This window comes from Coturnix japonica, chromosome 4, assembly GCF_054131305.1.
Source record: "Coturnix japonica strain WE chromosome 4, WE-NBRP24, whole genome shotgun sequence".
NCBI lineage: Eukaryota > Metazoa > Chordata > Aves > Galliformes > Phasianidae > Coturnix > Coturnix japonica.
In genome coordinates, this window is record NC_140666.1 from 83,646,225 (window position 1) to 83,668,584 (window position 22,360).

The 22,360-nt window shown below is 47.7% G+C and overlaps 1 protein-coding gene across 2 annotated transcripts; it reads right to left on the reverse strand.

Moving 5' to 3' along the window:
* Positions 1-1,064: 1,064 nt before the first annotated feature.
* ASPNAT (aspartate N-acetyltransferase) lies at positions 1,065-22,249 on the reverse strand. Of its 2 annotated transcripts, none has more exons than XM_015862905.3 (3): positions 21,722-22,249; positions 20,494-20,658; positions 1,065-2,730 (listed from the first exon to the last, which is right to left on the reverse strand). In XM_015862905.3, exons 1-3 carry the CDS (start codon positions 22,053-22,055, stop codon positions 2,363-2,365), a joined length of 867 nt encoding a protein of 288 aa, XP_015718391.1. In that variant the 5' UTR covers positions 22,056-22,249; the 3' UTR covers positions 1,065-2,362. The 2 variants fall into 2 exon arrangements, with proteins under 2 accessions (XP_015718391.1, XP_085401949.1); XM_085545823.1 differs by having other exon boundaries at positions 20,494-20,690.
* Between the last annotated feature and the right edge of the window lie 111 nt (positions 22,250-22,360).

A 22,360-nucleotide genomic window follows, 5' to 3' on the forward strand; every position in this document is an offset into this window, starting at 1 on the left:
CAAAGATTCAGCACATTCCCAGCACCCAGCAGGTATCACCAGCAGCTTCTGCCTTCACCAGCTTCAGTCTGCTCATCTTAAGAACAATCCTGGTAAGCTGACGGTACTTCTGTATCTGTGGGATCTTGGTACAATTGATTCCAGGTTTGTTTTTTTCTGATAGGATGATGCGGTGGTTTCATCACAAAGGCACAGGTATGAAATAAAACCAGCGACATTCTTTCAATTAAATACTCCAATAAAGAAAAACCTAATGCTCAGTTTAGGCTTTACGTATTCCTCCCTTATTAAGAGACTAGTTGTGTGTTGTTGTGGTTTTTTTTTCCCCTCTGGAAAGATTTTAGTGCAGTGATTATATAGCAACAGAAAAATAAACTAAAAAAGGCACAAACTGTTTTGTGGTTTCTTTTTTTTTTTCCTTTCCCTTTCACTAACACTTTATAGTTGTCTATTTTCCTTAGGTTAATAAATCACTGAAAGCAGCAAGAAAATATTCTGCCCATTTCTGTACACTATACAAAACCCCCCAACCAACAGTACATTATTTCAGCTTCAGGAGAAATGTACAGCATAGTAAGACTGTTAAAAATAGAGTGCCCCCAGACAGAAATGGTGTTAATTAACCTCGTGCCACAGGACCCCTGCTCCACCCCTTCCCCCCTTATTGCTGACAACACGGATGGGGAAGGGGCTGTTCCTGGTGCTGCCCAGGGATGGGACCCCACACCACCACCCTGCCCCCCGCCCTCACACTGCAATGCTTTCAGTGCTGTTGATACGTTCCCTATCCTCTCACCGAGTTGATTGTGAACATTTCCCCCCCCCCTACACACATAATACCTTGTGAAATAGTAACTACTTCATTCCCCCCAGGAACTGAGTGAAAGGGCTTTTCCCTTTGAATGTGTTAACATAGCTGAAACCCCTCCACCCACCCCAAATTAAGTGCAGCCAGAAGTGTTTCTCTTTATATTTCTGATACCACGTTTTAAAAGTAAAATCTACTCATCTTCTTTTTTCCCCTCCCACCCCACCCCCAAGACGTAATTCATGCAAAGTTGCTATTTGTTTAAATAAGTTATAAAAGTTGATATTTCAGGCTAGGAGAAGCTGTAGCCTTGGTTACTCTTAGTTGGCAGGCACTGTACATACATACTGGGTACAGACACATGCCGGATCTGCTTTGCATTGCTTTTTGCATTGTACAATTCACAAATCTGACATCATTAAAGCGGTTAATTACCTTTTATGGCAGGCTGCAGTGAGGCCATCTACATGGATCAAACAAGCAGCTGGTTAAGATAATAAGTACGTGCCCCCCACCCCCCAGAGCCCCCCAAAATGCTATTATCTGTCACATTGCTTCTCTGAAGTGCTCGGAGCTGGTGCGCACATTAATGTGCAAATGTGTTGCCATAGGAACTGCAGCCTCCATTATGCCTCAATGACACCATTCAGCAAAAGCCAGAACTAAAAAAAAATGAACAACAACAAAAAAAAAAATATATTAAAAATAATAAAACCAAGCAAAACAAACAACAAAGAAAAGAACACCCACCCCAAAAGGCAGCAAAGAGAAAGTCACATGCGGAGCCTGGCCCAGCACCGCAGGTCAGGCGTGGCGACGGTAGCGCAGGAGAGAGATGGGGCTGATCTTCACTTCGGCTATGTTACATCGGGGCTCAGAGTTTGGACGGATCGAGTCCGGTTGCTGGCTAGGAAGGAGATGAGGATGGAGCTGTGGTTCCCACACGCCGAGGGGCTCTCAGACATTTGGCAGGATGAGGCACATCCAGAAAAGTGCAACATCAGTGCCGCGGTGGCAGTGCGATGTGTTGGAGTGCGAGCGCACGCTTCCTCTTCATGCATTGCAGCAAGCAGGTTGGGCTGGGGGCTGCCCCCCACGTTTTCCTTTGAAACTATTAACCAGTAAATAATGGTAAGACGGATGCATATTCTATACTTACTGGTGCGTGAAATACTGAAAACTGCATTCAAGTAATTTTCTCTGCACTATGATGAATGCATCGCTATATTATCTTACACTTGGAAAAGGAGAACACTGGGCGCACCAGAGTGGCGATGTGATGCTGCAGGGAAGATTCTGTGCTTTCTGTCAGTCCCCTGGAGGCTGATACTGACTTCCAGCCCCGCCGCCTCCAGCATGCAAGGCTGGGCCACCAGGCCGCATGGAGCAAGCCAGGATGAGATGAGGGAGCAAGGGGGGCACAAAATTGGCAAATAAACGGTGACGAGAAAGAGAAGGGTAATTTATTATTATTTTTCTTCTTTTTTTTCCTTTTTTTTTTTTTTTTTTGGAAGGGGGAGGAGAAAAATAGCTTTTTTGCTCATTGGTTGGGTTTTATTCTTCGCGGAGCTGCAGGCGGTAGCGGTGGTAGCGAAGCTGGAAGAACATTCTCTCCAGCAAGGAGTGAGTCATCCCCGGGAGCGCGTAATGTTCAACCACACCCACGTGCTTGAAGCCCAAGGACTCGTAGAGCTTGTGGGCCGCCATCTTCACGGCTGTGGTCCCCAGTACGACGGAGGAGTAGTTGTTGAGCATGGCAAACTCCAGCACCTTGCGGCCCAGGGCTTTGGCGATCCCCTTGCCACGGTAGTTGGAGTCGACAGACATGCGGCGCAGCTCCACCGTGTTGTCCTCCTCATTGCCCCGTGCTGCCACGATCCCCACCACGTTGCCATCCAGGACAGCCACCCAGAAGCAGGAGCCTGTAGGAGACAAAGCACCACATGTAGCTGCCTGGGGACTAAAGTGCTCTCAAAGCTTGGACCCAACTTGTTTTCCCCTTGGCAATGCCAGGGAAATACTCGTTTCCAGAGGAATACGTACATAAAGTTGCTAAAATACAAAACATAGACACTAACAATTATAAAGTATGGATATATGCCTCCATGGAGATCTACAAAAGCCACTTCTGGCAATGGACCTGAGCACCCTATTCTGGGTGGTCCTGCATTGGTCCTTGTCAGCTTCAGCCACTGGCACTTAATAGCAAAGGGTGATCCTCCACTGTAATGGGACACAATGGGCAAATCCCAACTTGCATGCAGTTGCGCTCTCCAGTCATACCAGCATCTACACCACGTTGAGTCCTGGCCCCCATTTGGGCAGACCTTTGGTTGTGTGCTGCACCTCCCTAGATCCAACCACAGCACAGGAAGCCATGTGTTTGCTTGGCTTTCCAACAAAATGGCTCATGTGGGATATGGACCTCACCAAGAGACATTGGTACCCATTGAAACCAGCTGCTCAGGCTGACCAACCAACATGGGAGCCAATGAAATCACAAACTACTGCAGCTCCAGAACACTGCAGCACCATTTGGCTCCACTAACAAGACAACTTAAGCAAAACAATTGAAGATAAACGAATGAATTACTTTGGTCTTAACTAAAGCGGATCATCACATAACACATGATGTGATAACATGTAACAAAGTGCCTTTAATTGACCTGAGAAGATTAATGCTTTCATCACAGGACAAAAGCGATTCCAACTTGGATGCTGCTTAATTAACAGCCAAGAAAGCCATTACTCAATTACATCAGCTAATGAGGGATACCATGACAAACTTTTCGCTTAGAAGGAAAATGTGAACTTCTGCTGCACAGGAGGGATGTGGCCTTACATTAAGAAGACTGACCAGAAGAGATCTCGACATGCTGTGACTTTGGGACTCAGGTACCCCCATCAGAAGGAGATGGCTACAATCCATTGCACAACAGCCAAGGAATAGTGGGGCAGAAATCAAACACCCAGGATAAATCAGCCTTTCCACTGCACTCAGCCATGCATGGTGCCAGCAGTAACACTTGCTTTTGCTCCTGCTGCGAGCCATCATCACACTGTTGCTATCTAGGTCAACAGCTAATTTTTAAACACGCTGGGACCCATCTTGACCCACTTATCACAAGCAGCTAAAACATCTCCTCACTGCCACCACTGTGACAATGCCACTCATCCTCCTGCATCTGCCCAAATCTCACACTGTAATTCATTCAGACAAGACCCCAGACAACTCAGGAGTGCTGAGGACCAGCAGCTGCTTTCCCTCTGCACAAAAAAAAACTAGACTTTGCTGCCAGGGCAGAGCATAGAAACTCTTCACACTCCTTTGACATGCCCAGCCCCACACCAAGGACCAGCTCAACTGCAAGTAGAACCAAGGCAAACATGCACATCTTGTTGGTTTTAACTTACAGCTTTAAAGCTTGATTATAATGATTTCAAGTTCAACATGAAAAGAAACACTATCTGGCACATCTCCTGGTGTGTGTTGTGCATGAAACGCTTATAATTAGTGCCAGACAGGACACATCTGCTCAAACAATGCAAGTTGTATTTGTCTTCCCTTTGCACCGACATGATCAGACCCCAGTACTTTCATTGCTCAGTGTCCATGCTGTGCCACCAGCCTACAGTAAAATGCCCAGATCCCAAAGCTGCAAACCCAGCACCGTCTGATCCACTTTGAGTGTAGTTAAATCCCTTCCTTGGGGAGCAATGCTTCTTGCAAACAGGGATTTGCTACCTGAAGTCATTCTGGGGATCCCCATGCACACTGCTGAGCTCAGGATGGTGCTTCTCTCTGCTGAGTAAACCCCTCAAGTTTCAGAGAAATTAGATCATTGAATCATGAATGTTGGGAAGACCACTAGGACTGTCTTGTCCAACCATCAACCCATCACCTCTATGCCCTCTAACCATGTCCCTCAATGCCACCTCTACCCTCTTCTCAAACATCTCCCAGTACAGTGACCCCACCACCACCCCGCGGGCAGCCTGTTCCAATGCCTCACCACTCCTGAGAAGAAACTGAAATTCTTTCGATTGCTTTCTGCCAGGGCTCACTGCTCCCCACTGATCTCAGGCAGCTGCAGCTCCATACCCAAATCCTCCAGCAATACATGCGCAGCACATCTGGAGCAGGAGGGAAAACAATCCACATCCTCATTCTTAAGGACTACGGGGGATCTCCTAATCTTTTCGGGATTTAAGGGGTTGAATCAGAGCCTGTCTCATTTTTGCACTTTTTCATACCTAGGATGAAACAAAATTATCTTCCTCTCACCTGTCAGTAATAAGAAAGAGCCTCGCTGCCAGCAACACTATTAATAGCAGGTGCTGACGTTTTACTCCCTTGAACTGTGATCTGAAAATAATCACGGTTTCAAAGATAAACACACCCTGACGGCTGTGGTTCACCCTGCCCTTCAGATGCTCATCTTGGTCAGCATTTGCCTTTACTCTCACCTGCCTCCATCTTCTGGCATCCCCCCACTGATCACTGGCGCAGTCAAAACCTTCTCAACTCATGCCGCCCCAAACTGCTCTCTAGATTTCTGATCCTGCAAGAAGACTCACTCAAAAAGGGCTACTCTGCACACATGTCTTGCATTTAACTTCAACTGCTCTATCTCCATGCTGTCAGCACCTCAGGCATCTCCAAATACACTCCAGCTCACGCTGTAAAGCCCAGGCTTCCCACTTGTATGCGGTCTCACTGCAAGCCATCTCCAAACCACGTCCTTGTCTCCTGCCATGGTGCTCCTACCACACTCCCCTTGAAGCTCAGCCTTTCTGCCTCACATCTCCACTTGTGGCACACAGGGCAGCCTCTACCTAACGCTTTCCTTTTACAAGTGTGTAGAGGAGAGATGGCATAGTAGGATATAAAAGACCTACAAAATACACTGTAAGATAAAGCAAATGCTCTTATATCTCCTACCTCTATAAAACTACACAAAGCACCTGGGATAGCAAGAGGCCAGCAGTTCTGTCTTATTTTCCTATGCTCTCCTGTTGTCTGTCTTTCAGTAATAGCATCTTTCCTTTGCCTTGGCAACAAGCTGGACCAAATTGTCAGCAAGTAACCTAAACCATGCAGCTGGCTGCCAACTTGGACATCACCACGGTGAAGTGACGGTCACTTCAGAGTGGAGAGTACTACCAGGGGAGCAGAAAAGTCAGACATCAGCCCTCCCCATCATCCTGAGTCCTGTGTGACTGAACAGCTCAGGTTCCTGCCACTCTCTAGAGTCCCACAGTGCCTGAGGACAGCTGTTCCTTAAGGCAGAATTGAACAGCAATACATTGCTTTTGCAAAGCAAGACTCTGACCTGGCTTTTCTGACCAGACCATTACAGAAAACACACACATTCTGAGGTATTCTGAGATACCTTTTCCAGCAGCTCCATGAAGGAGGTGACACCCAGAGAAGTGATGCTACCAGCTCACACCACGATCAAAATGAGAGAAATTCACCCTCTTTCAGAGGCAATGACACTCACAATTACTTGCTGAACCCCACTTCCAGGCAGACACAACATCCCCACAAGCACATTTCAGATGGACTGTGATTTTCAGTGCTGATGTAGCACGTTACCATGACACAGATGTGAGCAGTCCCCCCCGGCTCAGAGCTGTCAGGATCAATGTCCTCAGAGCATCTTCCAACCAGGGAGGTGATCCCAGTGAGTGGGTCACTGAGTGCGAAGGAAGCTGACACCTACAGAATTCTGTTCAGCCTCCCCAGGATTAAACATTGCAAACCTGCATTGCTGGGAGGAAAGTGATGTGCAGGTGTGAGCTGTGGGAGGGGATGGGGGTTCATGTGTTCTCAGGGCTCAATGGGAGGAGCGAGTGCCTTATCTTACATTGAAGCACTGCACACAGGGCCAACCTCCATCTCACACCCTCCCCTATATCATTATATTGGGGGAAAAGGGAAAAACAAAAGAAAAAACAGCTGAGCACTTCCCAAAGAGCAGGTCTTGCAATTCCCCATGTCCCTCTCTCACATATCATACACAGAACTGATAACATATCAGGCTTGATAACACCAGCTGCAAAACCTGTATGCCCCAAACTCTTTGCTACAACCCGCTGACATCCTGGGTCCCATTGCAACACCACTGCACAGGAATATCAGGGCAGATGGAATGCAGCACACTGCCACATCGCAGAGCATTACAGATTTCCCTTGGAGTCATTTGCCCTGGAAGCTCCATGGTGGTTTGGGGCAGCCCAAGCAGGGCAGTGAAGGGGGATCCCAATGTGGCCATGCTGCACTGCACTGTGTAAGTTGTGCTACTCTGATTTACTCGCAGATAACCAGCTAAAAAGCCCCAAAGCTCAGTGCATCACTTCTGTTACCTCCATCCTTTCCAGGCCTGTTTCTCTTCCTTTCTCCTTTCCAGATCCCCCTGGCTTCAAGCTGGGCTGAGTAACAAGCTCCAACAACTTCTACAAATAACTCTACACTGAACTTCAGTTAGGAGGCATTCCTGGAGGGCTCTGACAAAATAATGGCATTTCAGAGTTGTTTATGGTGGTGGAAACTGGATGACATATGAGAGTCCTGCCTTGGCACTCCTGAAACTCATGAGCATCCCTATACAGCTGACACAGGTGTGGGGGAGCAAAAACATCAGGGGCACAGAAGAATTACCCGTGCATGAAATTAGAAATGCTATGGGACCCTTTCCTTCATGTAAATAACTCAACACAACCTACCACAGTAGGATTCATTGCCCCAACACAAACAGCTCCATGCTGGATGAACATTGAGCCACGTGGATGCACACTCAGAGTGGGTGACACCCACTGATTCATGGGGCATCCAAGGGGCAGATCACTGACGTGTGCACAGCACTAGGAGAGATGGATGAGCTGCCACCACCAACCAACACAACTGTTCTCCATCTGCCTTCTTTTTCATCCTCACTCCTTGGAGCCAGGAGCAGGATCTGATAATCTTTGTGGTCCCTTCTAGCATGGGGTATGGCAGCATCCTCTAGACTCTAGGTTGACCTAAACATCTCTGCAAACCCAAAAACACTCTAGGGTTCAGACTCAAACATCTGCTTTGTAACATGCCACTAGCAAGTCCAGAACAGCAGCCATGCTCAGCTCATACAGATGAGGATGGGAAAACATGGTGATGTTGAACTTCTGAGTAAGAATAGGAGAACTGACTTTGACCAGTGCCTGTTCCATGTTTCCTCTGAAACCCTGAAGGCATTTCTGACAGCCCCAAAACCAGACACAGGCAGCACTTCCAGTGCATCTCAGACGCTGCTACATTAACAAGTGCAATAGCAAGACCTGAAATCCTCTGCGCAGCTCTTTTTTGCTGAGCACGACACACCTTGGCTGAGCAGCACAGATCGGTCTGCATCAAGCAGCAGGAAAAGAATATTTAAAGCAACCTGAGAGCAGATGTTCTCCACGAATCCAAAATCCTCACTAAGCCTGTAAATTGTGGAGTCAGACCTTAGGTAAGCCAATGCTTTAGTATTTAGGTTGTTTTTAAGTCAGAAGTATAAAGGTGAGAAGGAAGGCAGCCCTCCTGCCAGCCCTGCTATCCTACATCCCCTCAGCTGCTGCTTCAAATGACAGCTCTGACAATGAGCTCCTCATTAGTTATATTAGTTTACAAAATAAAATGTGCTGTTCATTGCACTTTAAGCCAGCTTCTTAAAAGGGCATTGTTAACGCTCAGTCTCCATCTTCTCAATCTTCTCAATCTATTGTGGCTTTATTGCTTTCTGAAATGTACTGGAGCTACATTGCAGCACATTTCACTTTCAAATGTTGAAAAAAACCTGGAAAATCTAGAATTATTGGATGTTTTAGTATTCATTATTTGCTGGCTGGCTTCTGCTTCATGTGCATTACCGTAAAACGGCACTGAACAATATCAAGACTTCTTTTTAGCTTAGCAGTTGGCCCAGACATAGATCATAAAGAGAAAATGGGTAGAATTGATCTTATTTTAGCCATCTATCATTACTCGTCTGGCCTAAATTTAGCCAAGCTTCCCTCCAGTTGAACAGAAGTGCACGTACCTACACAGGAATTGCACCAAATGCTTCAAAGCAAAGGGAGAAACCAACATTGCATTTACTTAAGGTTAAATAACAAAAGCAATTCTGATCCCTACAAGGACTCCTGAGAACTTTTATGCCATTCTAAAGGAGGTCAACAAACTTTACGGTGACTCACCCTTCAGGAGAAGCCATTCTGCAAACAGAGGTAACAAAGCCCACTCAGTGCTCTGCAAATGCTGGAATGCTTCCCTGGAAGCACTGGTGGGGTCCTTTGGAAGCTCCCCTGGAAGCACTCAAGGCCAGGCTGGATGAGCTGTGAGCAATCTGATCTAGAGGGAGGTGCTCCTGCCAATAGCAGGGGCTGGAACTGGATGATCTTAAAGATCCCTTCCAACCCATACTATGATTCTATGATCACGACAAGGGCAGCAGGGTGAACTACCCCCAAATTACAGACACAAATGCGGGGTATGATATAATGATGCATTAGGAAAGAATACGCTATCTGTACAAGCAGGTTCTTTAAATCAGAGTTTAAAGCAAGGCTGAAAGGGGCCTCCTCCACTCAAATACCTAGCTGCATGTAAGAAAATGAACCTAAAAGCAGTTGCAAATTTAAAAACACGACAGCAAAAATGAATCCACATTCGCATGCCCCAAATGGTATGACATTCCCTTCTACTTTCAGGGACATGGAGGAAACCCAGGCCACAGAAGCAATGTAAAAGGCCAAAGGTGTTAATGATCTGCTGGAGTGAAACAGCCACCATAAGCAGCCATGTTTTCTCTGAAACCACATTGAAGAGCTCATTGCTCAAAGTAGAGGAAGACATTAAAAAATGAGAGTATGTTGAAAGCACAGGTTTGGTACAAACTAAACACCAGTGCAGGGCAGCGTGTCTACAGCTGGTGATAGCAGGTACTTCCACAGCTGTGCCCTGAGCCTTGCTCAGAAGGGATCTCCTCTTACACATTAGGCAACCAACAGCAACCATGGCCAGGAGAGGTGCAAACCCATAAAATCCAGGCAGCAATGCAGTATTTTAAGGATCCAGGAAGATGTTTGTATCTATCAAGGCAACACTAAAGTATATATTAAACCTCAATTGTAAGACAGAGAAGAACAAGTGAAACAAGAGCAGGTTCCTGGCTGGAACAGCTCCTTCGCTGAATCATTTGGGCTGGATGGGACCTTCAAGACCACCTAGTTCCAATTCCCTGCTCCTGACTCCCAACAAAAGACAAAGGATAGAAGCACGTGGTTGACTCAAAGCAAATGCTCCACTGAATCTCTGAGCCGAGCTCTCTCAGTTCTGCCTCAACAAATAAAGGGTGTCAGGGGTTTCTTTGTTATGATTTTTTTCTTTATTTAATAGTTTTGTTGAAATCCTTCCTCGCTGTTTGAGTTATTCATGAACAACACTCCCACCTCTTAAGCAGCCTCGCAGATACTTTGATGCTTTTCAGAGAGCTGAGGGCTAAAAAACAAAACAAAACACTGCAAAATCTGGTGATGGCTTATTCCTGAATGAAAACCTCTGCACAGCTAGATGTTATCTTCCGAGCATCTGCAGCTTCTAAAATCAGACCAGACGTGTATTTTCACAGCTGCTAAGTGAACCTCATATATTTTACAGGCAGCAGAAGTTTCCCAAGAACACTCCTTTCAAAAAGCTTGGATTGCTTCATAAAAAAAATATCCATCCAAATGCTCACTGCCATCCCTTTCTAACACCAACTGGCCCCACTTGCATTCTCCCTCTTTTTGACCAATTGCACCAACACTGCCATTCCAATAGCAGTGACTTTACCAATGCAATCCCAGGGTGAAGCACCAAACTGCTGCCAGGCAGACAGCAGCTGAGCACCCGGAGCACTTTCATTGCTCTGCCTCTAAACTAAACACCATCCACAGTTGCTTAGCGCTGGAAACAGCAGGTGCTCCAAAGGAGCCCCGTTTCAAAAGCTTCTCTTTGCTGTTCTACTACTTGCATTATTTTAAATTGAAAGACAGCGTATTTAGGTCTTCCCTGGATTCCCACTGGCAGTGTTACACGGGGTGCTGATGCTGTTAGCTAGTTCCAGGGAGGATGAACAGATTTGGCGACTCCAAAAAAAGAACCCAAAGCCCTGATCTCAGCAAGCAAAACAACTTTCCTATGTACTCTGCCTGCAGTAATGATTTCATGCATCCTATTAAAATGGTCAGAACGGGTTTTGTGGAAAGAGTCAGAGTGGAAAAGATCAATAGGACATACCCAGATATGGATCGGGGTGAGGTGGGTCAGAGGATTTAAGGGAGGTGTAAGAGATCCTGTTGTTGGCTGTACATTTGCCTTCAGGCAAAATGTTCTCTCCCCACTGCCACGTGGGTTTATGCGCTGACACACCGTGTTTGCAGCTTAGCAGACACAATATCCTCGTGCAGCTGACTTGTGTTTGTTTTCTCATCTCTGTTATTCTGAGCGTTCCACCAACAAAAATAAATGCCTGTGCTCACCATGCAGATATCTGAATGGCACGTTAAGAAAGAGAAGGACCTATAGAATGACATTAAGCAAAGGGACATAAGCACATTTTAAAACATAATGGGAGGAGGAGAGGTGCAGATTGCTGCTTTGGGGAACCATCACAAGTGATAAATGAAGCAAGAACTGGCCCACACAAACCCACCGGAGAGTTCAGCACAAGGATGGGTACGAGAGCCAAGTGGGATTCAGAGAAGAAAAAATGCAAGCATTGCAGCTTGACAGAAGAGTGGGAGAAATGGGATGCAGAATGGCGGGTGGCAAGGAAAGGGGTAAAAAAAAAAAGACAAAAATAAACAAAGAGCCACTGTCAGCTCCCCATATCACTGCTATGATCTCGTAGCACTGTACGTGTCTGCTGGGCACACCGAGGAGCCAGCTGGCCAAGAACCCCAACCAGCAGAAAAGCTGATCAGCCTGCACTTCTGATAGTGGTTTCCAAGTCAGGATTCGAACATGTTGATAAGGGAGCACACGAGCAGTTCATGTAGCTTTTACTTGCATTGAAAAGTAAAACCAGGCAAGTAATGTGCACAAAACATAGTTTTTGTCAATTCAAAACAAGTCACACTCTTGTCATGAATTCACTGAAGATCTTTAGCCAGGTCAGCAAATACACAGACAACCCAGACTGGCATTAATCCTGCTTACAGCTCATCCTTGCATCTCTGCTGCTTTTAGGGACGTGGCTCAGTGGGCACAATGGTGATGGGCCAATGGTTGGACTAGATGACCTCAGCGCCCTCTAACCTGAGTGATTCTACAGTTCTATTTCAGAGGGCTCCCACAGCACCACCTCCTCAACAACTAACTACATCGGTACAAAATGCCTCTGTCATTAAGACAGGGCTCAGATGCAGGTGGTCTCAGCACTGATTCTGTGTGTACCTCATAATACCACGCAAAGACCACAGCCCCTTACAGCCCAGTAAGTCGGGTAATGCCTGGGAGATAACATGGGCCCTACTCTAATCAGCATTTTTTATTTTAAATATGCCTGGCTTCAGAAGAAAGCCTGTAAGAAAACCAACCCTCCTGACTGACAAGGAAAGCATTAAGTTCACTTCAAAACCTACACCACAGAAACCGTGTCCTCATAAAAACTCAGGTTTTCAGTTCTATCACTTGAATAAATCCTACAGACAACAAACGAATGTCAAGCCACCAAACTATTATTTGCAATTTATCATTTCAAGCAGCTCACCCTACCGCAAGACAGGCACTGCATTTCTGTATTTCTTTTTACACTGTTCCAAAATTCAGTTTTATGTAGCACTATCTCACAGCGCCGTTAGAGAAAATACACCTACAATACATGTTTCTATTTTGAAATGCAGTCTTTAATTCTCAAGAGCCTGTTTTTAAAACACAAACCCCACTCGGCATCAAGCACTGGGAGTTCCAGGTCAACATTTTGGGATTATCCTGTGAGCAATGACACCTTCAGCTCCGTAAAGAAACACCCTCTGAGCAATTACAGAGGGCAAGAAATGATACAGTACGTGCTCTCATAAATAGTTAATTGATCGTTGGGGTCCCACGGGTCAATAGGCTACTTATAAACGCGTGGCTCAAAGCCATCTGTAACAGACACCATGGCACGCACCTGTCTCTAACCAGACCAGCACAAGCCGGCTGTGATGCCTTAATAAAGGCATGGCAGAGGTTTCTTGATGATTCCACTGTGCTTTTGTCAAAAGAATTAAATAAATCCTCTTATTGGCACCGGTTACAAATGATAGATTTGTGAACAGAAGCTAAGCAAGGCACTCTGCTGTGTTTGGATTCCCGTGAAGGCTGCTTTCATTAGCCAGCTGTCAGGAAAAAAAAGAGGAGAAAAAAATATCTGATTCCTCAGCTTCACTGGGGGGGCAGGGAGCAAAAAGGTAACAATAAAAGAACCCTATAAATACACTTTGAAGCTCCCCGTTTCACTGATGCAGAAACAACAAAGGCCATGCATCACTCAGTGCGCTGCAGAACCGCACACCAGCAAAGCACCCGGCAGCCACTCCTTTAGAAGGCAGGGAGCAGCACAAAACATGCTGTTATTTCTAAGAGATCTTCAGCACCTCAATACCAAGGTGAGGCGTGGGCTCTGCGATGCCCATCAATGGGTTCTGTCTTTTTGACAACCAAGCCGTGTATTTAGGCTTCTACATTAAAACCTATTTCTTTGGTAAAAACCAATAAACCTTAGAGACCTTAAGATAAAGAGCAAAGTCTGATAGCTCCTAAAGTATCTGGGCACCTGGCTGTGTCCACGAGGATCACAGATACTCCTGGAAAAGCCTAAGAGGCTAAACACGGTGCCTCTGGTGCTTGGGAATAGGATCATGAAGGTTGGAAAAGGCCCTTAAGGTCATCCAGTCTAACCATAGTAAGATTTCAACTCATGCTCTACATCCAAAACAGCATCAGAGCAGCTCAAAGCTCCAGACTTTACTACCTCTCACCACGACTTTGGCACCTAATGTGAAGACTGAGTTGAAATCTCTTCAAAAGCCTTAAACTGAAACACACCTTTGGGTAATTGTTTTAAATCTCAGCCACTCTGAAGGAAGTGAGAGAAGGAAGAAGAGCCATTGAGCACCCTGAATGAGACTCATTACTTCACAGCTGAACTCACAGAGAAAACTGTACTCCTCCTCGCGTTTATTCACTGAAACAGTCACATGAAGCTGTACATAAAATACCACTTTAAGCTAGAAAAAACTACAATGCCTGATGTTGCTACTCTATTCATGCTCACAAGTCCCCACACAGCTCACGTTTGATGCTCTTGAGGAGGTAACAGCGCCTATAAGCTGCTGGTGTGCCATTTGCACAACTTACTACTGCTCACATCACAGATTAATTAAAAGCACTTGCACATGTTGGGGTTTTTAAACACCTGTACACAGTTTGCTTCCAGCAGTGCCATTCCCAACCAGGCGTCACTACAAACTCAACACTGCTGCACGAACTGATAGCCACATCAATTAAGGACACCTCAAGAGAATGTTTCTGAATGCAAGGGAAAGAAATATAGGTCACAGCACTCCGCAAAATTTACTAGAAAATGTAACTTTATCAAATTTCGACATGGGAACGTGCTGAAGCTGGATCTGAAGCGAGGTCTATTTTTGTCTCATGGATATGCATGTTGAGGAATGGGTTTGCACACTCGTTCCTGCTTCAGTAATAAAGAAGGAAGAGGAACAGTGGGGAGCAAGGCTGCAGCAGCTTCTCCATTAATGCATTTATCCCATTTGGGTCTGTACCACAGCCCTGAAGAAGCCTGAACCCTCAGGTTGCTCTGTTAATCAGGCCACTTCAAGTTTTCCATGGTAAACTTCTGGCTGACAGCATTGCTCTTCAAGATAAGAAGATGTGCATTGTCTGAGCATCCCTAAAACTGGAAAAAACTGAAGACTCAGGTGTCACTTTCCCTCTTTCAGCCCCACCAAGTGCTTATCAGCACAGGCACAGGGCAAGGCTGGGGCTGGCCATGATATCAGCCAGGGGGGAGCACAGCTGGCCTTGGGTTTGTATATGCTTGGTCACATGCTGGAGGAAGCCCTGGGGACACTCAGCCCCAGGAAAGTGGCATAGCAAAGTGTCACGTCCATCCTGGAGGGCAGGTCCCTGCTGCTGCTGGCTGCAGGAGCAGAGGATGGATATGAGAGCACGGGATGGAATGTCAATTGCATATGAAGAGGCAGGTTTCACAAGAAGCAACTCTTAAGGCTTAGGAGAGACCTTCTTGCTCCCTACAGCTACTTGGGAAGAGGTTGTGGTGAGATGGGGGTTGGTCTCCTGTCCCTGGAGGTGTTCAAGAAAAAGGCCGAGGAGCCACTGAGGGACATGGTTTAGTGAGGGAAATATTGGTTGCAGGCAGACAGCTGAACTGGATGATCGTGGAGGTCTTTTCCAGCCTTGGCAATTCTATGATTCTAAGTTTAATGACATTTTACATAATTCAAATAATAAAATATTTTGGTCAATGACCAGTTCTGGACAACACGCATCTCTAACACTTGAAAACATCAGTTGCTGTTTATTGCTTCCCAACAAGTTCAGCTCAAGACAGGCACTGAATGTGAGAACTGCCAAAGCGGGCAGTTCCAGCACAGCTAAGGCAATAGTAACAAAAAAAAGCATCACTGGGAATTGCTTAGCAGTCCTCCCACAGGAGGCCAGTCCAAGATATATTCAGGCACAATGTTTTCCATTCTAAAATACACTAAAGATCTTTCACCCTTTTCTTGCAGGGTCTCTCCAAGGTGCACCATCTCATCCTTTGAAGTTACCTCCACTGGCATCCGGAGGTGCTGCCACACAGCACACACACAAGCAAGGCCCTTTTCCTCCAAAATATGAGACCTGACCTCTGTTTCTTCCAGCACCGTTGGAAGCAGAGCTGGGAAACACAGTGTTTCAGGACACAGCCTCTCTCCTGTGTTTCCTGCCCCTGCTCCATGCTGCACTCCCCATCTCTCTGTGAGTTGCACGCCAGAGAAAATCCCTAAAAATCCCAACCCACAAAAGCCAGTGAAGGGGTTTGGCAGATGCCTGAGGTCAGGGTGCTGTATGATCCAGCACAAAATGATGGAGATAGGGATGCCTTAGATTCCAGCTGCCTTTCAGGCATGGGCAAGTGAGGCAGGGCCCTCTGAAAACACATTCCTGCACTGGGAAGCAGCAGCCCTGAGCCCTATCCTGGGGTCAGGTATCTAAGCCCTGGCTTTGCAAAGCTTGAGCTGTTCTATTCTTTCAAAACAATGTTATCAGTGGGCAGCGTCCCTCCAGCTTATCTGGTGGCTCAGCTGCTTGCCTTACCCAGAATGTGGAAGAACTGGGCTGCAGAGTCAGCCCTGTGCCTGGGGGTGTGCTCCAATACCCAGCTCCAGGCCTCCATTCCCACCATAGAAAGCTGCCATCTGGGGACTCCAACTCCCTGCCCAGGCCTGGAAGGAAACCAGCAGGATTTGCACCTCCTCACAAACCATCTCTGCCCCTACCTCAACTGGAATCCTGAGGTAAGAACACAAGCTCAAGGTCTCTGTCAAGGACAAGACATACCTCATGGGGGTTCAGCTGAGAGACCATACAACCACTAAAGTTGGAAAACAACACTAAGTTCATCTAGTCCAACCATCAATCATCCCCACCACGTCCCTCAGTGCCACCTCTACCCTCTTGTACACCTCCAGGGACAGAGACTCCACCACCTCCCTGGACAGACTGTTCCGATGCATTGCCACTCTCAGAGAAGAAACTTTTCCTAATATCCAACCTAAATGTACCACCCAAAAGCAGCTCAGACTGAATTCTCATAAACCATCCTCCTTTCAGGGCAGTGCAATACTGTCATTCAGGATTAATCTATTCATCATGTACTTGGGGACAATGGAAACAGAACTGCTCTGCTCACCAGCAGCCTGGACTAGGTGAACAGAGGCAGACCCCTCCCCATTCAATGCACCCAGGGCCCTCTCTGATATGCCCATTGAGCTGGCTGGCTCCCTGAACCCAATTTGAAAGGAGAAAGCCGAAGATGGGGATTCAGTGAAGACAGAACTGCTCCCTCCAGTCCTGCTCACACCACCACAGAGTAATCAATGCAAGAAACCACAGCCACCAAACTGGTGTGTTTAATGCAACCTGACATCTCCTGCTTCAATCCCTTCAGCTTCACCTGCTGCCTTATGCAAGGCAGATGCCCTCAGCCTTCCACCAGGCCTGGCAGCCACAGCTCTCCAGGTCACCTGTCCATGCTCCTCCTGCCTGGGCCCTGCACAAACAACACCAAGAAAGGTCAGCTTCTGCAACAAGGAGATCTTTGCACCACCACCACGCACACATACACACATCCCTGTGCAGAGGTACCCAGCAGAATGGCAAGACAGACAGCCACAGGAGATAAGGGCTGAAACTACACCAGAAAAATATGCTGGTTCATCTACCCAAGCTCTGCTCATTGAGGAGAGCAGTGGACTCGCACCAGCAGTGAGGAGTTCTGGTTTCCATCAGCCCTCCAGCAGAGACCTCAACCTCCCAAGAATCTTTCCAACACACAAACTGCTGCAAACATACACAGAACCACCGTGACAGAAGCTTGAAGAGATGCCGTAAAACTGATTAGTTGTCAAAATCATCAGACCATAAAAGAAGCTCCAGCTGTGCTCCCCTTATTTGCGTCAAGCTCTGCCTCCCGCATTTCTCAATTTAAAATTACTTTTGTTGTTGTTGTTTACTAGAACCCAAGTTACTCTGCTTGACAATTAAGCCTATTATCCAATTCCTTCCTTTTCTACCACCCCAGCGCCTTATTTCATAGTTTATGCAGAAAAAGATAAATTCTAGTAGGTGCTACTTTAAAATGAGCTAACGAAGAGCTGTGGAAGGTTGGGCCATTCACTCTTCTGTTTTAAGATCCCAATCCAGCACCGAACTCAACGCCAACAATTCCTTTGAAGTCAACATCAATTTCAACTCAATCTACTGCCCTTGGGCTTAGAGTTAAACTCTGGCCCAAATGTTCCGCCAGATCCTTGGTGCAAATGTAGGAGGACGAGAGCAAACAAATGTTTAAATGTTGGCTTGTGTACTTCAGCAGAATTGCTGTCAGCACATGCTTTTATGTCCACACAAAACCCAGTGGGAGAAATTCAAGACAATAACTAACATGCAGACTGGTGGGTCAGAAAACTGCAGAAGAAATACTCTGATGTGAATAACACTAATCATGAAGCATGGTGCTTCCAGCATCCCACTACACTTTTGGCCTTTGCTCTTAAGCTGATCCATAGGTTGCACAGCCCACACAGATGCTCTGGCAGAGCCACCAGGAGCAACCCATTCCCTCCCCATGAGCTGTTTGCTGTGGATGCTCCACACAACAGAACCCTGACCTGGGTATCACAAGCAGTTCTTCATGGCACGGATGCCAAAAGCAACACCTCAGTAAAGTCAAAACCAACACTGCAATCCAAGACCTCAAGACCACACCCAGCTTTACCTGTTCCACCTGAAGTCACACCAGGTTGTTCACTGCACCGCATCTAGCCAAGCTCTGAGTACCTACAGCCTCACTGGGCCCTTGTTCCAGCATTAAGAGTTGGATTCAATTATTCTTAAGGGTCTGTTTCAACTCAGGATATTCTATGAATCTTCCATAATACTCAATTGAGAAAGCTTTCACTGATATCTAAGTTGGAACAACAGGCACTACTTACAAGGAGGAGCCCTTCTTGTTCCTGTTGTAATAATTAATGTCTGGGTGCTAACTCATCAGCTATCACAATAAGAGAAAAAACTTGGGGCTGGAAGTTGCTCTGGTGTCATTCCTGTCCTCTGTGCGGGGATGGGGAGCTGATATGGCACAACACTGCCTGTTCTTAGTGTGTTTCAATAGACAATGAAATCAGTGCCAGAAAGGCAAGAAACTCAAAGCTTTTGGAGACATCTGTATTTACACTGCTGTCTTTTAGGGCAGAAATAAATGATCAGAATGCCAGGTTGGTACCTCACACAGCTTCACAGCACACAGATGGGCACTGGAACTGTGGATGGAGCAGTCCTGGCTGCCTCCTCTTGGCCTTTACCAAATGATGACTCTAACTCGCTTCATGCTACTACCATCGGGCACCCTTCACAAGCACCAGCAGTCCCATAAATCTGCTTTTTACGGCACGGCAGAAGCCTAATTACACATGATTAAAGTCTGTCAAAAATTAAAGCCCACACATTCCACTGAAATTGAAATCAGCCCCGTTAGGTATCAAGAAGCAGCAATGCTGATGGGTGGAAGGGATGCTGTCTACACAGCGCTGCTGACCCTACACAAGTGGGGGCACTCCCAACTCTTCATTTGAACCTTCCCTACAAACACTGGTGTAAGCACACCCCAAACTGCAGCCATGCACATCTCAGGCTGCAGGGACAGATGCAGCTCAGGCACCTACAAAGCTCACACTCGCTGCTCCTGCTCTCCTGCAGCTCTCCCCCCCCAGCACCAGGCACTGTTGGACACACAGGTTTGGAAATGTTAAGCCACAGCCCATTTATTTTTGTGACAACAGCTTTAATGAATATTGAGCTCTTTAAGGACACATACAAGTTACACATGGTTTCTCTGTCACAAGAACGAGCACTGGGAATTAAATATAACCCACGTAGATGGACACTACAATGGGATGCAACATCCAAAAGAAATAGTCTTAAGGCATTTTGGGTCTTATTACAAGGTAAGCACCATTTTAGATGGATGCAGTACTAGGAATGAGGAGAACAAAAGTTTGTGGCTTTTATTACCAATGAGGAGAGCTCCAGCCATACTGGGGACAGCAGTGATGCAGCGAAAACCATCACATAGAGAAACCAATGAGTGGTGCCCTGAGAGAGCAGATGATGAATGGCAAACCTCACCCAGCCCACTCCTCAGGAGCATGATACAACCACAGTGCAAACCTCCAACCCCAATAACAGCCCCCAGCAGCCCACAGAGCCCCCAGCTCTGGCTCTCACCTACAGAACAGGAATGGTACCATCACCCCGACAAATTGCAAAGGACTTCTTTTTATTATTATTAATTGTGTAGGAGATTTTTATTGTTATTAATCACGTAGGAGCTATTTGAAGCTAAACAGTCAAGCACTAGACGTTATGCTTTTAATTACATGCATTTGCATAACAAGAAGATGAAGGCATATATCACACCAGCAACATCCCTTTACATACCTGATCTACGTTCCTTCCAAAACACTTGCATTAAGGAAGGTTCTAGAGAAATACGGCAAAACGAGCTTTCACCAACACCCCGCATGCCCTGATACACAGAGGGGGCAAAGAAACCCCCAGCTCAGAGAACATGGGGTGCACCCAGCTCCCTGTACCCCCATTGAGCATGGAGAGCACGGCCCCCAGTGCCTGCCTGCAGATGTGGATGACTAAACATCTTGGGAGGGGGGATGGATGGATGGATTTGTGCTTGGCGTGTCCTAAAAGCTGCATTCTGGCAACTTTATAGCTGTGCTCAGTGCTGCTGCAAAGAGGACGAGGTGCCAGCAGCACGGGGCAGCCACAGTCCCCAATGGGGGGGAAGGCAGCCCCAGGCACTCACACTCACCTGGCGGTTTCATGTAATATTGCTCGATATCAGACATGTCCGTATGCAGCGCGCAATCGAGATAGTGGAGGATAACTTTTCTGCTGAAGTAGTACCTCATGCCCATCAGAAAGATGGGCAAGCAGCAGGTCAGCAGGAAGGACTTGGTCACAACAAAGCACATTACTATGGAGATAAGGAAGAGAAATAAACGACACCTGTCAGAAAAGAGAATTTAGTGTTGATTTCGGAATACAAACTCATTTAAAAAATCAAATCAAATCAATAAAGAACATAGAGCAAAACAGACATTTGCAGCTCATACATGAGAGCGGTGCAATTCTCCCTAAGCAGTGCTAAGTGACAATGCAGCTCAGTATCCCTGCAGTGTATGGGGGGGGTGGAGAGGGGCTGTGGGGGCACCCCTTGCGCCCCGCTGTCAGTTGAGGGGGGGGCTGTGCTGCAGGCGCCGTGTTCCGCAGCCATGTGTTTGGCACTGCGGCATTACTATTTCCAGACTGGGAAGCACCGGCTGCTGGGGAGGGGCAACAGCCTTGGGGCTGGGGGTCCACAAAAGGCCTGGGGGGGCTCTGGGGGGATCCTTTGGTAGTCGTTTCCCAGCACCCCACTACTGCCAGCGGTCCCTCTCCAATACAGAGCTTGAGGGGTCACCTGCAACCACCAATGGCTTGAGAACCCAGGCTTGGGGTGGAGAGTGCGTTTTTAGAGGGGGGGGGACGTGCATTATTACACTGATATTCACACAAAAGCGGAGCTCACACCATTACTTCCAGGAAGGGGGGCTCGGGCGCACATTATTATTTTAAAGGGGGGTTTTCACACGTGGTTATTTGCGGGGGGTGGGAGCACCCTGTAGGAGTTATTTCGGGATTGCAACCCTCGGAGGTGACCCCCCCCCCCCCCCCAAACACACACACGGAGATGGAGAGGACCGGCCGTCTCCAAGCAACGGCGGCACGCGGTGCGCAGGGCTGCGCGCTGCGGAGCTGCGCCCTGCGATGCGCGCACCGCTCCCATCCCACCCCCCACCCCCCCCCAACCTCAACGCCCAGCACAGAACAACCGCAAGGACGCGCAACCTCCGCGGGGAGCCCCTCACCGCCCTCCAAACCCGCGCAGCGCAAACCACCCCCCTCTCGCTCTCTCCGCATCGCTGCGGCTCCGCGTGGCTGCGGCGCTCCCGGCTCCACGCGTCCCCGTGGGGACCCCGAGCGGAGTCGCTACTCACCCGCCATCAGAGCGTAGAGCAGCTGGGTGAGGGGCTGCTGCTTTAACCCCCTGAACGCCGTGTTGGGGATCCGCTCCATGATACCTTCGTAGAAAATGCGGCGCACCACCTCCTGTTCGGAAGGGTGGAATTCGCGGATGTAGACGTTGTCGCGTTTGGGTTCTTCTTTGGGGGTACCGAGGGGAGCAGGGGGGGAGGAGGGGGAGCCCGAGAGGGTGGGCCACATTTGGGAGGAAGAAACAATGATGGTGTCTTTTTTGGCTCCCGGGATTGAGTCATGGTCTTCCGCCACGATCTTGGTCTCACAAACCATCTTGGGAGACAGACAATGCATGCAAACGGGGCGCGGGGAGGGAAGGAGGAGAAAAACGGGGAGAGGGGAAAGGGGAGGGGGGAGAAAAAAAAAAAAAAAGGAAAAAAAAAAAGGGGGGGGGAGGGGGGAGGAGCGGAGCGCGGAACAGGGCCGGAGACCCGCGGGCAGCTGCGCGGGGCGCGGAGCAGCGAGACCGGGCGGGACGGGAGAAAGGAACTGCGCTGCATTTTGGAGAGGCATTTATAGAGCGGGGGGGCCGCGGGTCCTTGGGGTCCGAGAGCCCCCCGCATTGGCTGCGCGGGGTCGCCATGTGATCGGGGGGGGCG

Coding starts and splice junctions, on each gene's coding strand:
- ASPNAT (XM_015862905.3), bottom strand. CDS start 22,055: ATGCATTGTCTGTCTCCCAAGATGGTTTGTGAGACCAAGATCGTGGCG. Junction 20,659..21,721: donor GCTCTACGCTCTGATGGCGG/GTGAGTAGCGAC, acceptor TTATCTCCATAG/TAATGTGCTTTGTTGTGACC. Junction 2,731..20,493: donor ATATTACATGAAACCGCCAG/GTGAGTGTGAGT, acceptor TGTCTCCTACAG/GCTCCTGCTTCTGGGTGGCT.